Source organism: Patella vulgata, chromosome 4 (genome assembly GCF_932274485.2).
Source record: "Patella vulgata chromosome 4, xgPatVulg1.2, whole genome shotgun sequence".
Lineage (NCBI taxonomy): Eukaryota > Metazoa > Mollusca > Gastropoda > Patellidae > Patella > Patella vulgata.
In genome coordinates this window covers 23929102-23943586 of record NC_065882.2, presented here as the reverse complement: position 1 = coordinate 23943586, position 14485 = coordinate 23929102, and the positions used below count along the sequence as shown (strand labels likewise).

Genomic DNA, 14485 nt, shown 5'->3' with positions numbered 1-14485 from the left:
GCTAATCCCCTATGACGCTGAAAAGATTTATTTGAACAAATCTGAATAATCACCACCCAAGCAACATACATGTATGTACCATATTTGGTTGAAATCCTTTATGTCAATAATATGTGATAATGTTTAAATTTTGTCCTTTAAGGTGCCCATTATGCTTCTTGAATATAAGGTATACTTACTGCGTCACTATTAGTACCGGTACAGAGTTGTTTGGTATTAGTTTGAGTATCAAATGTTCCTACGACTTCAGTTCTAACAGTCGAATTATCTGCTCGTCTGGCTTGTATTAAAAATCCCTTAAATTTATAACCACATCTTGCTTGAAGAGTAACTGAAAATAAGAACAAATATTCGATAGACCTATATTTCAATCAGATAAAAATTGTGACCTGTAGGGTGTTCACAAACAAATTGTGGACGGACGGACAGGGGCGACAGCATAATACGTCCACATGAAAATGTGGGCGCATAAAAATGCTATTTTCTTACAATCAGGGGCCATAATCCAGGAAGTTACAGTCTGACCTGCGCGATTCTAGAAAGGAATTGATATCTGTGGGATATAAACATTTATTTTAAGTTTCATCAAAAGCAGATGAAAATTGTGACCTCTAGAGGGCACTCCACCTTGGCATTAAAGCTCAACCATCATTATGGTGTAACGGTGAGATGTTTAGACATTTTTTTTAATTAGATAAAAATTGTGACCTCTAGAGAGGCCAAAATCCATATAGTTATGGTCAGCTATGCGTGAATATCGACAGGAACAAAGATCTTTGAAATATAAACATATATTTTAACTTTCATCAAAATCTGAAAGAAATTGTGACCTCTAGCTAAAAACGGGGCCATAATCCATGAAGTTATGGTTCGATACATTCCAATATCGAAAGGAGCGAAGTCTTTGGGAAATAAACCTAAATCTCAAGATTCGTTAAAATCGGATACAAATTGTGACCTGTAGACTGTCCACTTACAAATTCTTGTTTATACCAGTAATCTAGTAAACATTTCGAATAGTGGATGCTAGAACACCTAGAAATGAAATGAAATGGGGTTTGTGGTTTAATGTCCTACTGTCCTGCTCCGAACTGGGCTAAAACACATAGAAGTAGCTACATGTACTTGTACATGTATATTCTTGTCTGAATATTGCATAAAGTGCACTTCACCTGTTATTTTACCTGATGGTGTGTAGGCTGTCTTAGTCAATAATCTACATATAGGGCTATTCAATAATTTACATTTAAAGCCAAGCAATAATTTACTTGTTTTTTTTTTCTGATGGTGCGTTGGCTGTCTTAGATGGTTTTACAGTTAAAGCTATACAATAATTTGCCTGTTAATTTTCCTGACTGTACATGTATGTAGGTTGTTTTAGATGGTTTTACAGTTAGAGCTATTCAATAATTTACCTGTGTATCTGATTGTGCTAAGGTTGTTTTGGATGGTAATAAAGTTAGAGCTATTCAATAATTTACCTGTTATTTTATCTGATGCTGTGTAGTTTGTTTTAGATGGTATTACAGCAAATGGTGAAATAGATGTCTGTGTATCCAAATTATCATGAGCAGGCTTCAGTTCTGAACAAGCTCCAGGACCTGCTCCTGAACTGTAGGCATTTATAGCAGGAAGTGATACCAAACAAAGTATAAGATTTAGCAAGCGATTCATTCTTGAGTTCATTGATATATTTTCTCTAGTTCCTTGTAAAAATGTTATCTGAAAAACAAATTGTTAAAGATAGATATTGTTTTGACAATATGAACTACATGTATGTTACTGTTGAATAATCTGCATGTACTATGAACAGCACGGCATATACATATATCTATCATTGAGAAAATCAGTTTCATTGTCATTAATTCAAAAGCTAATAAATATAGGTGATTTAATGATTCAATAAAATATATGAAACATAATGTTGTCAGGCAATGAATATAAAAATGTACACCCGGCAGCAGCACTTTGAAGTTTTCAGGGGTAATAACTGTGTGTAAAATTGATTTGAGTTATCGACTGGGTTCCTCTTTATAATTAGAGAAACAATCCCAGTAAGTTTAAACATTATTAATTTTTTTTTTTTTAAATTACCGGTTAAGTGTTTACAACGTTTTGGTCAGACAGGGGCAGTAACTCTGTAACAATAGTTGCGTGACAAAATTTTGATAGTGTTGCTTTCTAAGGACAAGCCCTGTCTTCATTAGCCCAGTCAGAGCATAACAGTAGGACGTTAAACCCCATTTCTAAGGACAAGCCAAAAAATCCCAGTAAGTTCCCAAAGAAATCTCAAAAACTGTCTTTACAATGTTTATTATTATTATGATACAGAGACCAATAGAGAGGAGTTAAGAGAAAATGTGGGCATATAAAAACTGAAATCCCTGGAATTTTCCCCACTTTTCCTCCACACAAGGCAGCTAGCACATACTATATTTGATGCAAATTGCTTGTTTTGAATTGACACATTAGAAAAGAATTGGGACACATGTAGCTTTCTTGTATTGACTAGGATCACTATCAGGGCCGCAATAACCTTGTGGGGCCTGAGATAAGTCAATGGGGGAGGGGTGCTTAATTAAGAAAAAATATTAGCATAGAGTCCAGACAACTTTGAAAAATAGATCTGGTGCATTCTCAGGTATATTAAGTTAAATAAAACATAAATAGTGAACATTATTTTGTATTAGAACAAGAGTTTTAAACTTCAATCAAGGTACGAATCCAAACCAATCCTTTCTAAAGACAGACAGTCACTAATAAAAGGCTATATGAGAAACCTTTAGTCAAAACTCAATCAAGTTACCAACCCCAGTCATTCGTATCTATTCAGAAACTTTCATTTGTCGCGATTTAAGGATGACTCACATTTTCAATCTAAATTAGAATCTCTCGGTCATTCAATCCAACTTTTGGTCTTGTTCTAAACCCAAAATGTGGGTGTTGGCGAGGGGGGGGGGCCTAAAATGTGGGGGTTTCGGCACTCCCAGGACATTTGTCAATTTTGCCCTTCCTAGATCTGGTATTGATCACTACGATGACCCGGAATATAGTTATGTCTTCTGTGAATCAGATTTTGTTTTTGGGCTCCCCTGATATATATTTGCCTTTGGAGTTAATGTGTCAATCACAAGGGAAAATATTGCATCCTTATCTGGAAAGTAAAATGAATTGCGCTTTTCCTTCAAATCTGTTGGTTTGTTTTTTTGTGGTAAATGATAGAGGCACGACAATAGTATAAAACATAATTTGTTTATTAAAGTTATAACAAAACATTATCATTGGCAGTGGATCACATTTCCAACAGATTCATTTTAAAAATAATAAATAAATAATCAATAAAACAAAAAACATATACATGTACATAGATCTATCTTCACATTACACAAACATTAACCATATACAATTTCCTCAATCCGACCATGCTTTAATCATTGTTTCAGACATTTTTTAAATTTGGGAAAATAATTATAAGTAATAACTTCACTTGGTAGACTGTGAGCTGTGTTGGTTCAAAGATCAACCATTGGGTATATATATTGGAGCAGCCGGACATGCTGCTACCGAATACTGAGAAAAAATGTTATCAAAATTTTTGAATACCACCACTGTTTAACATCCCAACCTACCCACCTTTCCACCACTTAAAATTTGAAGATAATATCAATATATGACATGTCAGATGAGCTAGATGAATAAATATCATAAATACCATCACTGGTTAACACCCCAACCTACCCACCTTCCTGCCACTTAAAATTTGAAGATAATATCAATATATGACATGTCAGAAGAGCTAGATGAATAAATATCATACATACCAATAAACAGGTTTATTACTTTGGCCGACACAGATTTATAATAAGTTGTAAAAGTTTGACCAGTCAAGCAATAAAAGTATTCAAATTTAGGAAAAGGTCAAGCATTGTACATCCTAGTCAGTTAACAAATACCATCAACAACATGGTTGGTTTATCAACTAAAATGGCTTATTGCCTTATATTGCCCATCTACCTTTTTCCAGGTCATTATTAAGAATAGATAACTGAATCCCTCAATAACCAACTGCCCCTTTTTAATCAACAGGTTTTTAAATAAAACCCCGAAATTATGCAATACATGTATTTACTGAAAACAATCCATTAAACTTGCAAATGGTCTTATTCTGGTGAACTATGGGGGAGGTAAAAATCTTAAATATTCTTAGACTTTTTCATCCATGGAAATTAGCAATGGAGGAAAAGGGAAATGTAGGCTATACATGTACACCATCCATCCCCATTGAGGTCTACCTATTTACAACTTAAAAAGTCAACCACGAACTTTGATATTTCCGTAAACATGTAAAATATGTGGCTAACGTACACTAAACAGAATGAACATGTAAAAGTACATATAAGTAAGAAATATTTCAATAACAAAGCCAGTTAATATTAAAGATCTATTGATAACGTAAACAGAATACGATAAAAAACATAATTTTTGGATTTAATCATCATTGAGTGTTGAGCAGCAGATCGGATTCAAATCCAGTGAAAATCTGACACATAAGATGGATTGAGAGTTGATTATGGTTTGGATAAGTTAATTAATGTCTAATTAATACATGTAGTTTATATAGGCAGAATTAGCTTTTGCATAATGTATGTTTAAACAAACCTGTAATGAAATAAAATTGAACAATGTGTTAGTCCTGAAATGACCTAGTTTGTGTGAGTGGCCGTTAATGTCTCTCTCTCTCTCTCTCTCTCTCTCTCTCTCTCTCTCTCTCTCTCTCATGGCTAACCAAGATATATTAGATGATGTTGTATTGAATCAGTTCTAAGTGTATGGGGGGTCACGGTGGCTAAGTGGGTCGGGTGTTCGACCCCTGCATTGGTCGAGAAAGTTCATCCAGATTTTCAGGCGTGGTTCCCCCTTGTCAGTGATGCAGGACGGAGGGCCTGACAAGGACAGCTGTCTAGTCATTCGGATGAGACGAAAAACCGAGGTCCCGTGTACAGATTGGCGTGCATGTAAAAGTTTCCTTGACAGTTGGAATTCGATATAAGAGTAGGCCGTAGTGCCGCTGTCTGGGCAAAATTTCCCTCATAGCACACTGTATGGTGTATGTCCGTCTTCATTCGCCCAGTTTGGAGCAAAACAGTGGTGTTTTGTTTGATTAGACCTAATCCCACTAGAGAGAGATTTCTCGGGCCACTGCTTCAGGAATATGGGGATATATCTGTAAACAATTTTAACAGTCAAACAGGTTTAGAAGACAGTGCCCCCACTAGGGCACCTGTAAGATTAAAACTGTTGCTTTTTTGCTGTGGCCGTCCCACCACACCACTGCATGTACATACATGTATAATGTAATTAATAGTTTCCAATCGTATACATGTACATGTACGGTAATCAATAGTCTTCAATATTCATGCCAATTAATGATCTCCAATTATTAGATATAAAGATATGTACATATATATTTCTTGTCAAATGCATTATATACATTCTTGTCATGCATATTAACACGATGCATTATATACAGTATCATATATCACAAAATCATGCTACTCATTAAAGGGACAATAACACTCTTGCTGGCTTGACAGCTCCAGAAAATAAAAAATAGCTTTATTCTAAGTACCAGATGTGTTAGTGTCCTACCTGTTGTGTAAATTATCCATTAAATCCTATTTTACTTGTCCAGAGGGTTCAAAAATATTTTTAAATCCAAGTCTCATTTGAAAAGCTTTACATCAGGCTTTTCAAATCATTTAGTTGAATTTTTCTAATTTTTAAATTAGGTGTATTAAGATCAAATTTGTATCATCAATTAATTGGAATATTGTAAAATAGTACAATTTGTTGACCAGAATAAAGATTAGGACATATTATTCAGTTACAACAAGAGTGGTATTGAGCCTTTAAAGATGGTAAACCTCTAGTGTATTATTTCTAGCAATGATGGGACATGCTCTATATACATACAGTTACATTTTGCTTTACAAACTTGTGTAACTCTTTGATTTGGAGAAGGGAAGGGGAAAGCAGGCTATATCAGATCGATGCTAAAATGAAATTATTTCTGTTGACTGTTTTCAGGAAATAATCCAAATCAAGTATTGCAATCAGAATTTTGAAAAATCCTGGCATCACCACAGATATAATTGGAATGAAACAGGCACTATTTCAATACTTAGTTTTTTAATGGTTAGCCTGGGTTGGATGGCCAAATGGTTAGCACGCGTGCACTGTATCATATGGTCTGTCATTGAGTCAACTGGCAGGGTTTCGATTCCCCGGTTGTACATGTATGTGACAAGGAGTAGGGTCGCCTGTCCATCCTCCTGGGTTTTCTCTGGATCCTCCGGTTTCCTCCCACTGCTAAAGACCCCTATGCACAAGCGAATCATTGAAATAAAATTGAACCATGTGTTAGTCCCAAAATGACCTAGTTTGTGTCGAGTGGACGTTAAACCCCATTTCTCTTTCTCTCTTGAAAAGTAAAGCCCTGTTTGACCTCAACACAAATAATGAAAGTTTGTTAACTCTAAGTATTACACTAGCGTTTCAATAGTCAGTCATGTTTAAAAATCTATTCATGATTAATTAAACATACATTATGCAAGATTTAAATCTGATTATTGCAAGTCTTTATTTAGGCTTCAGATGTCATAGAAATTATAAATTAGATCTTTATTTACACAACAAGCACAAAATCAACTCTGTAGACCCACGGATGGCTTGGATTCGGCTTGGATTTAAACAGGATTTCGTTGATTGATTAAATTTTTAAATGGCGTCGTAAGCGGAGATTAACCGTTACGTTGACGTCATACTCCCGGAAATAATTTTAGATCGAGGCTAAATGATAGATTGTACGAAGCGAGGCCTCTGTTGAGCGAGGCCACATGTCAGTCAATTTGATTGAAAGTTTGATATATACGGCCTTGATATTATGTTTAGTTGTGGTTAAAATGAGAGTTTGGATGTCGGTATTTTACGCTCTTTTGTCACTTGCGTTTACAGAAAAAATATAGAAATTTATAAACATCGCATCCATTGGATCACTGTTTGGGAGTTACGTAGGCCTACCAGTTACAGTACAAGAGTACACGCAGGCTAACAAGAAGTCGGCTATAATTATGCCTCATTGATTTGGTCCATTCCATTCAAACTTTCGCTTCTTATCTATATATTAAAAGTCTTCTTTTTAATTTGTAGTAAAAATAAATGTGATACGAATTGAATTGCAACCCCGTCTCAAACCACAGCCATTGAAAATGTTACTTGATAATCGAGATTATGTAGGTGGAGTTAACGCCTGTCAATCAAACGATCGTCTATTCTCGGAGACGGTGAAGAGAGAGTTGACTCCTATTTCTAGTCAAAAATTACAATAGTGATAACTTTGTTCAGAATAAAGTAATTTGAATGAAATTTTCAATATATTCTTCATTCATCATATATTTTTGATCTGTTATAGCAAGAATAGCCAACTCTCTATTAAAATCTCCCATAATGTATTTTTAAAGCAACTAAAATTAACATAAACCATATTATGCTCTTCTCTTGGTAAGGTGTCAAATATGTTGTCATTTATATTGAATGACCTAAAGCCCTTTCGTTCAATTAACACATCATGTTTCAGATATTTTACACAGAGATAGGTAAGTTTGCTGAAAGCAGATACATTATTTAAGATTTAGATAAATAACACTGTTCGACTCTCAGGAAATGTAGCTTGTCGAGGTGTGTTCTCTAAGTATCAGAAATGAATAGAGATTCTTGGAATGGATCTTCAACAATTTATTTCAGGAGCAAATAATTAACAGCAACAATTTAATAACTTATAATTTCCTATGTATCAGACTTCCAACTAGTATATAGGTTCCCTAAGCTGGTCTCTCCAACTAATGAATCATCTTACATACATTTGTCTATTTATACAAATAGTTACTTAATAAGTGTTGACATAAACATATAATTATTGAAGGATTAAGACTTGAGGCATTTAAAACAATAGTTAGAAGAAACTTAAACATACATTATGCAAGAGGTAAATCTGTCTATTGCAGGTCTTTCTTTAGGCCTGAAATGTTATCTAAATTATTAATAAGACATTAATTAACCTATTCAGGACATAATCAACTCTAGATGGCTGCGCTAGCCTGCGATCTTTAGTGGATTGTGAGCCTATTTACTGCATAACTTTCCTTCTCGATTTAACGATTAAATGGATAATCGAGACTATGCTGTTTATTGTACAGACTTTAGTAATGATGACCGAGGCTAAGGGGAAATTTCAGTCGCTTAGTTCTCGATTCATAGTGGATCAATTTGAATGAAATTTTCAGCAAATTGCCTTTACATTATCTAGTTTTTAACTATTATAGTGAAAACTGCCAACTCGTTACCGAATCTCCCATAAGGTATCTTTAACAGATCAACCACTTTAGTTGCCAGCCTGTCATAATATGACTGACAGCTGTCTGCCTATAATGACTAACCAAGCATTAATGAATATTAAAATATATATTTGAAATTTAAAACAGAATTAATAAATAATAAAATAACATATGACCTAGATATTGGTCATATAAATGAACACAAATATAATGGAGTTTAACATCCTACTGTTCTACTCTGACTGGGCTAATGAAGAGAAATTTAGTTGCCAGCCTGTCATAATTTGACTGACAGCTGTCTGCTTCTAATGACTAATCAAGCATTAATGAATATCAAAATATAGATTTGAAATTTAAAACAGAATTAAAAAATAATAAAATAACATATGACCTAGATATTGGTCATATAAATGAACACAAATAAAATGGAGTTTAACATCCTACTGTTCTGCTCTGACTGGGCTAATGAAGAGAAATTTTGCTCGGACACCAACGCTATGTTCTACTTTTATATCGAATGCCACAGGGTCTTTTACGTGCATGCCAATGTGCACACAGGACCTTGTTTTTTGTCCCATCCAAATGACTATACAATGTCCCTTACCAAACCCTCTGAAAAATCTGTTATCTACATCGTGTATAACAGGGACCTCTAGGTTAGCGAGCCAACATCTTACTTACTGAGCCACCTTGGCTCCCAGGATTTAGATAAAGAGCTGGCTCTTGTTACTATACCATGTCAAAAAATAAGTAATGAAAAATGAATATTGAAAATTTCAACCAAATTACTTTAATCTGTTTGAAGTTATGAGTGGTTTGAAAAAATGTAGTGTAGATTTTTTTTATTAACCTTGATAATTTTCGATATCTATTTAATTGTTAAACTTCACATATTACATGCATCTTTAACTTATCAAAAACATAAAGATAGACTATTGACCTTTAAAGGACTTTACATAAAACCAAACATCATAATTTTATGACTATTTCATTTTTGCTTTATTTGTTTAAAATAATAGCCCAATACAAAAATAGAAGGCCCTATCCCACCCCCGTCCCCAACAAAAATATAAATTTTTATGCATTGAGCCCCATAAATGTTCAATATTGCTCTGTTTACTCTTAGTCTTATCACTTTTTCTGACCTGTTCACTCTTCTTTGAGAATGATATTGCAAAAAAATAGTCAATAATGATTCATGGTTAAATCTATCATTGTAGTCTGTGTCCACTGACAACAATAACAAAGATATTCTAAACAATGTAAATTTACATGTTTGTAGATCAGACACAACCTGAGTTCTCAATAAATATACAGATAATCAATAAACTAGCTAAGCATACGATTTAACCGATTTTTATAACAGCTACCAGTAATGCGCATTACAATAACTAGCTAACCCGAACTCACAACAACAACAATTTTTATAACAGCTACATGTACATGTATAAGCTAACCTGAACTTATAAGACAACTTAAAACTGCTAGCTACATGTACATGTATAAGCTAACCCGAACTCACAACGACAACTTCTCATGAGTCAAGGCAATTCAGTCCTGTATTTCACCATACTAAACTTACACTGTCTGTCTACAATTAGTTCCGCTTGAGAACAGACACTAAGCTATTTGACCAACATTTTTAGTTCTAAATCAACGATTATAGTCGAAAACACGAAGTATATTTCGAGAATTTTGAGAAGTTCATCTGTACATTACATGTAGATCTGCTTTCATTTATTAAAATTGAAAAGGTTTAATTAGACTTTTTTGTGTATAACAGATGTGAACCGAGAAAGTATACTAATTGTTGGATATGGCGGCAATTTGGGGCAGAGATCTATTCTTGAAATAGAGTATAAGACAGTTCTGTGAGCAAGACATGCCCCTATGATGTCATCTATGATTTAACTATCTATTTAAAGATATGATCTATAACCTTTGACATTACGATTTAATATCGGTCCATTTCAATCAATATTGATGTTGTTATCTTACCATGAAAAAAATGCTCCAATGAAAATTTTTAAATCAGTGTGTGACGTTTTCTATGGTCTCGAGTAGCATTAGTAATGACGCAACTTGAAGAACAAGGCAAAATGTCTGAGCGAAAGTGAAATGTTAAACGATGTAGACTGGATTAACCAGATGCAAACAACTTCTATTCAATTTGGACTGCTCAGGTATTTCGCCAAACATAACTGATTAGAAAGTACAATCTTGAAAATTATATACCGTACATTATGTAGCAGGATCGATGGACAACGGACTATCCACTTTCCAGGTCGCGGGTTGAACGAAAAGAGACAAAGACAGGAACACAGCTATACAGTTTATTTACAATACACAGGAACAAAACAGCCAATTATTTACAGAAAGAAGAACAAGTAGAAGACAAGAGCACCTGTTAAAGGTGCTCTTAAGAAATGAAGAATTATAGAGCTAATGTATGATGAAAAACCATATATACATGTACAAAAGAGCGAAACACTGAGTTAGTGAATTCAGAAAATGATGCATCCAAGATGGAGATGTGAGAAAAAGTGACTAAAGGTGAAACAGGATGTTAGGATAGTATCTAAATTACCGAATACTACTCACCATGTTAAAATAACATGTTTAAACTATAAACTAAACTAATTATACCAACTGGAAAAACAAAACTTACTGGATATACAGGACAATAGAACTGGATAAAATACTTAAAGAGAACATCACACCAAATACTTAAAGAGAATATACCACCCTACTACAATTACATGAAAAGGGCGTTATGCAAGAGCTAAATCTGCCTATTGCAGGTCTTTCTTAAGCTATGAAATGTTTTATAAACTATTAATTAGACATTTATTAAAGATACATTATGTAAGATTTAAATAAAGAGCTGACCATTCTTGCTATAATAGCTCAAAAATAGATCATGTAAAATGCTTTCGCATTTTAAATTAAATTTTTAAATGGCAAACCATTCTAATCTACTTAAAATCTTGAGTATCCCATGCCATTGAGAGTTGATTATGGCCTTGTTTTGTTAATAAATGTCTACTTAATAGTTTATACAGTATAACATTTCAGGCCTAAAGAAATACCTGCAATATGTATGTTTAACATGACAAGATCATAATCAACTCCTGATGCCATAAGATTGGTTTGATTTTAAGCCGATAAGAAAGGTTCAGTCATTTAATGATTTACCATAAAAATGGTGAAGCGAGGCTTATACGCATGTACGGTGGTTACAATCTGCACACATCTTGACAAACCTTCAAATATCTTCGCTCAGAATAACTTAATTTGAATGAACTTTTCAATATATTCATTTTGCATTATCTATTTTGGATCTATTATAGCAAGAATGGCAAGCTCCTTATCTAAATCTTACATAAGGTATCTTAAATATGTGCTTTGGTGATATATAGCATGATTGTATCCTACATGTATGTGTTTTTTGGTCTGTTGTAGCTAACACTGTCTATGTTTTGTCTTGTCTATCTGGTTGTCCTGTGGCTGTGAGCTTATATACTCTTCAAAAAAAGTAGGGGATATTGAAATGCAAATACCTATGCAGGTTGTGATATGATAAATAGTTATAGACACTTGACATGCTTTGAGAGTATGTTCACAGATAAAGAACTTATCGCCTCAACAGAACCACTGAGCTGCACATGCGACACGCAGTAGCGCAATACACGTGGCTACATGCAGCCCATTTGCATGCGCGACGATTGCATATTGTGCCTCCATTAACTCGCCAGCACACTTGGCAAATAGGCGTCAATGGTGTAGGCAGCATAGAAATTGGGGTAATCATCGATGGGCATGTGTATTTTTCTCAGATGAGTCCAGATTTACTCTGGATTTCACTGACAGGCGAGCTCGCATTTGGAGGCGGGTAAATGAGCGTTATGCTGACGTTAACGTCAGACAGCATGACAGATTCGGGCGTGGGTCTGTTATGGTGTGGGGAGGAATCTCCATGACTGGCAGCATGGACTTGCATATTGTTCAAGGAATTTTCAATGGTGTTTACTACCGTGACCACATCCTGGCACCGATAGTTCTGCCCTTCGCTCAAAGTGCAAGTCGACGTTTCATCTTTCAAGATGATAATGCCCGTCCCCACCGCGCTCGTGTCATGAATGCCTACCTCCAGCGTCACCATATTGTCCCGACCTTTCCCCCATAGAGCATGTCTGGGACATGATCGGGAGACGTGTTCGTCGACGTTAACGTCAACCGACAACACTGCAAGAATTGGCCGTGGCACTGCAAGAGGAGTGGGTCAGATTGCCCCAAATCGTGATTAGACGGTTGATTAGGAGCATGCCACAACAAATTGCTGAATGTCTGGGGATTGGTGGAGCAATTACTCATTATTAAGACAAAAATCAAACACGTCCATTTTCACTTTTGACAGTGTAGGCTATCTCTTTGCGAGTGAAATGGGGCCGTCAGATAAGCCGCCAATATGAACTGTTTATGTTCATGTGTAGGCAATTGGTCTGTTATTAACATATACACTGGTTACCTCTAATAAAAACAGCAGTGCATTTCCGCAGTTTTGTATTGTTTCTGACTATTCCCTCCCTACTATTTTTGAAGACTATAGTTAATTGTTACATGTACACGCTCATCAGAACTGTGGTCATTCCCAAAGACAATTCTAAGTTGCTGAACACATATTGACAGCCTGTGTTATGCGACCTGTCCCCGCCCCCCCCCCCCTAAATTCACGCCCATGGTGTTATGTGTGGGTCAAAGTGTACCCATCATAGCAAATGTTAAGGACTATCGAAGTTTCAGTATCTTTTTGAGTTGTAGACTGACGTCTCTGGCATGTCCATTATAATCCGCTTTGGATTGGTGGTAATAATACCGTTTATCATGTGCTCAATCAAAGAGTTATCATATTGTTGAGTTATAGAATAAATAAATAGCACATCACCAACACTTTTTTTACTTGCCACTTAATGTGGTAAAATAAAGTTTAACAAAATAAAATAATTATCCGGCAATGACAAAATTATAAATAAGTTGATAATTATTCTAATCTATGACCTGCACATACAGTTCTAATTCGTAAATTTGTAGGTTTAATTGCTATTTAATGACGGTTTATGCCCTGTGGCACCATTGATAATTACACACAAACTTTGCTTAAGATTAAACTTTTGTTTGCCGGTCCATAATATATAAATGGTTTTCCAGAAAGCAGAGCGTTTTTTCCAAATTAATTCTTATGTTTACAACTAGTAATTCAAGTAATTTTTTTTTTATCGACATTCCAATGTTACTAACTTGACGTTTACAAATGTACTATAGCCTATTATAATGATGAGTAAATAAATACGGTAATCGCTGTTCCTTCCAAATAGTGTTAGATATCTTCTTTTGTTATCTGTTTATTCATATGTCCAGAATATCTATTAATTAATCATTGCATGATATGCGAATGTATAATACGTACCTTATTCTACTAATCTCATTGCATGTTATCCAAATGAACCAAACCCAATTTTATGGCAAATACATAACGGTTCACCAACAACCACACAAGTCACGTGGTTTCAATAACTCCCGGTTATTTTTAGAATAAACACGTCAACGCATCCAGACGTAGGTTCTGTTACTGTGTACCACTATGTAAAGAGTCGTGATAATCAGGCAATGACACTAAAGAAAAAAGAAAACAATTCTGCAGAGTCATGTACACGTATGTATATCAACACCATTGGTCGCGTTATATGAGTAATAAAGTAAATTATTTTTTAGTTAATAAGTAACTAGTCAAGGTAAGAAATTGGTATTAACAGTACTCAATAACGTCCCCCTCCCCCACGCGGCCACGCCCCGTTTGGCGCCCAACTTTATGGTACTGTTGTTTATGTATCCAAGTGTTGTAGTACCAATCATGACTCAGACCTTTTAGGACATTCAAATTGAACCTGCAGAACGACTACGTAGAAATAATATTGTATAATTTTACATGTATAACCAGTAACAAACAAAGAAAAATTGATTATTTGAACAATCTTAATATGCGTGTTTTTTTGGTTTTTTTTGGGGGGGGGAGGGGTTTATATAGATCACAG

General features: G+C 34.8%; 1 protein-coding gene across 2 annotated transcripts in view; it reads right to left on the bottom strand.

Annotated features, from left to right (window-relative positions):
• LOC126817351 (putative ferric-chelate reductase 1) overlaps positions 1 to 14015 on the bottom strand; it is a 43564-nt gene extending 29549 nt beyond the window's left edge. The window contains exons 1-3 of one of the 2 annotated variants that reach the window (XM_050544237.2): positions 13861 to 14015; positions 1482 to 1722; positions 180 to 331 (exon numbers count right to left, since the gene is read on the bottom strand). In XM_050544237.2, the coding sequence (XP_050400194.2) occupies positions 180 to 331; positions 1482 to 1686 (357 nt within the window). In that variant the 5' untranslated portion in view covers positions 1687 to 1722; positions 13861 to 14015. The remainder of the gene's footprint in view (positions 1 to 179; positions 332 to 1481; positions 1723 to 13860) is intronic. The other variant, XM_050544238.2, reaches the window with a different exon arrangement.
• Positions 14016 to 14485: the final 470 nt, after the last annotated feature.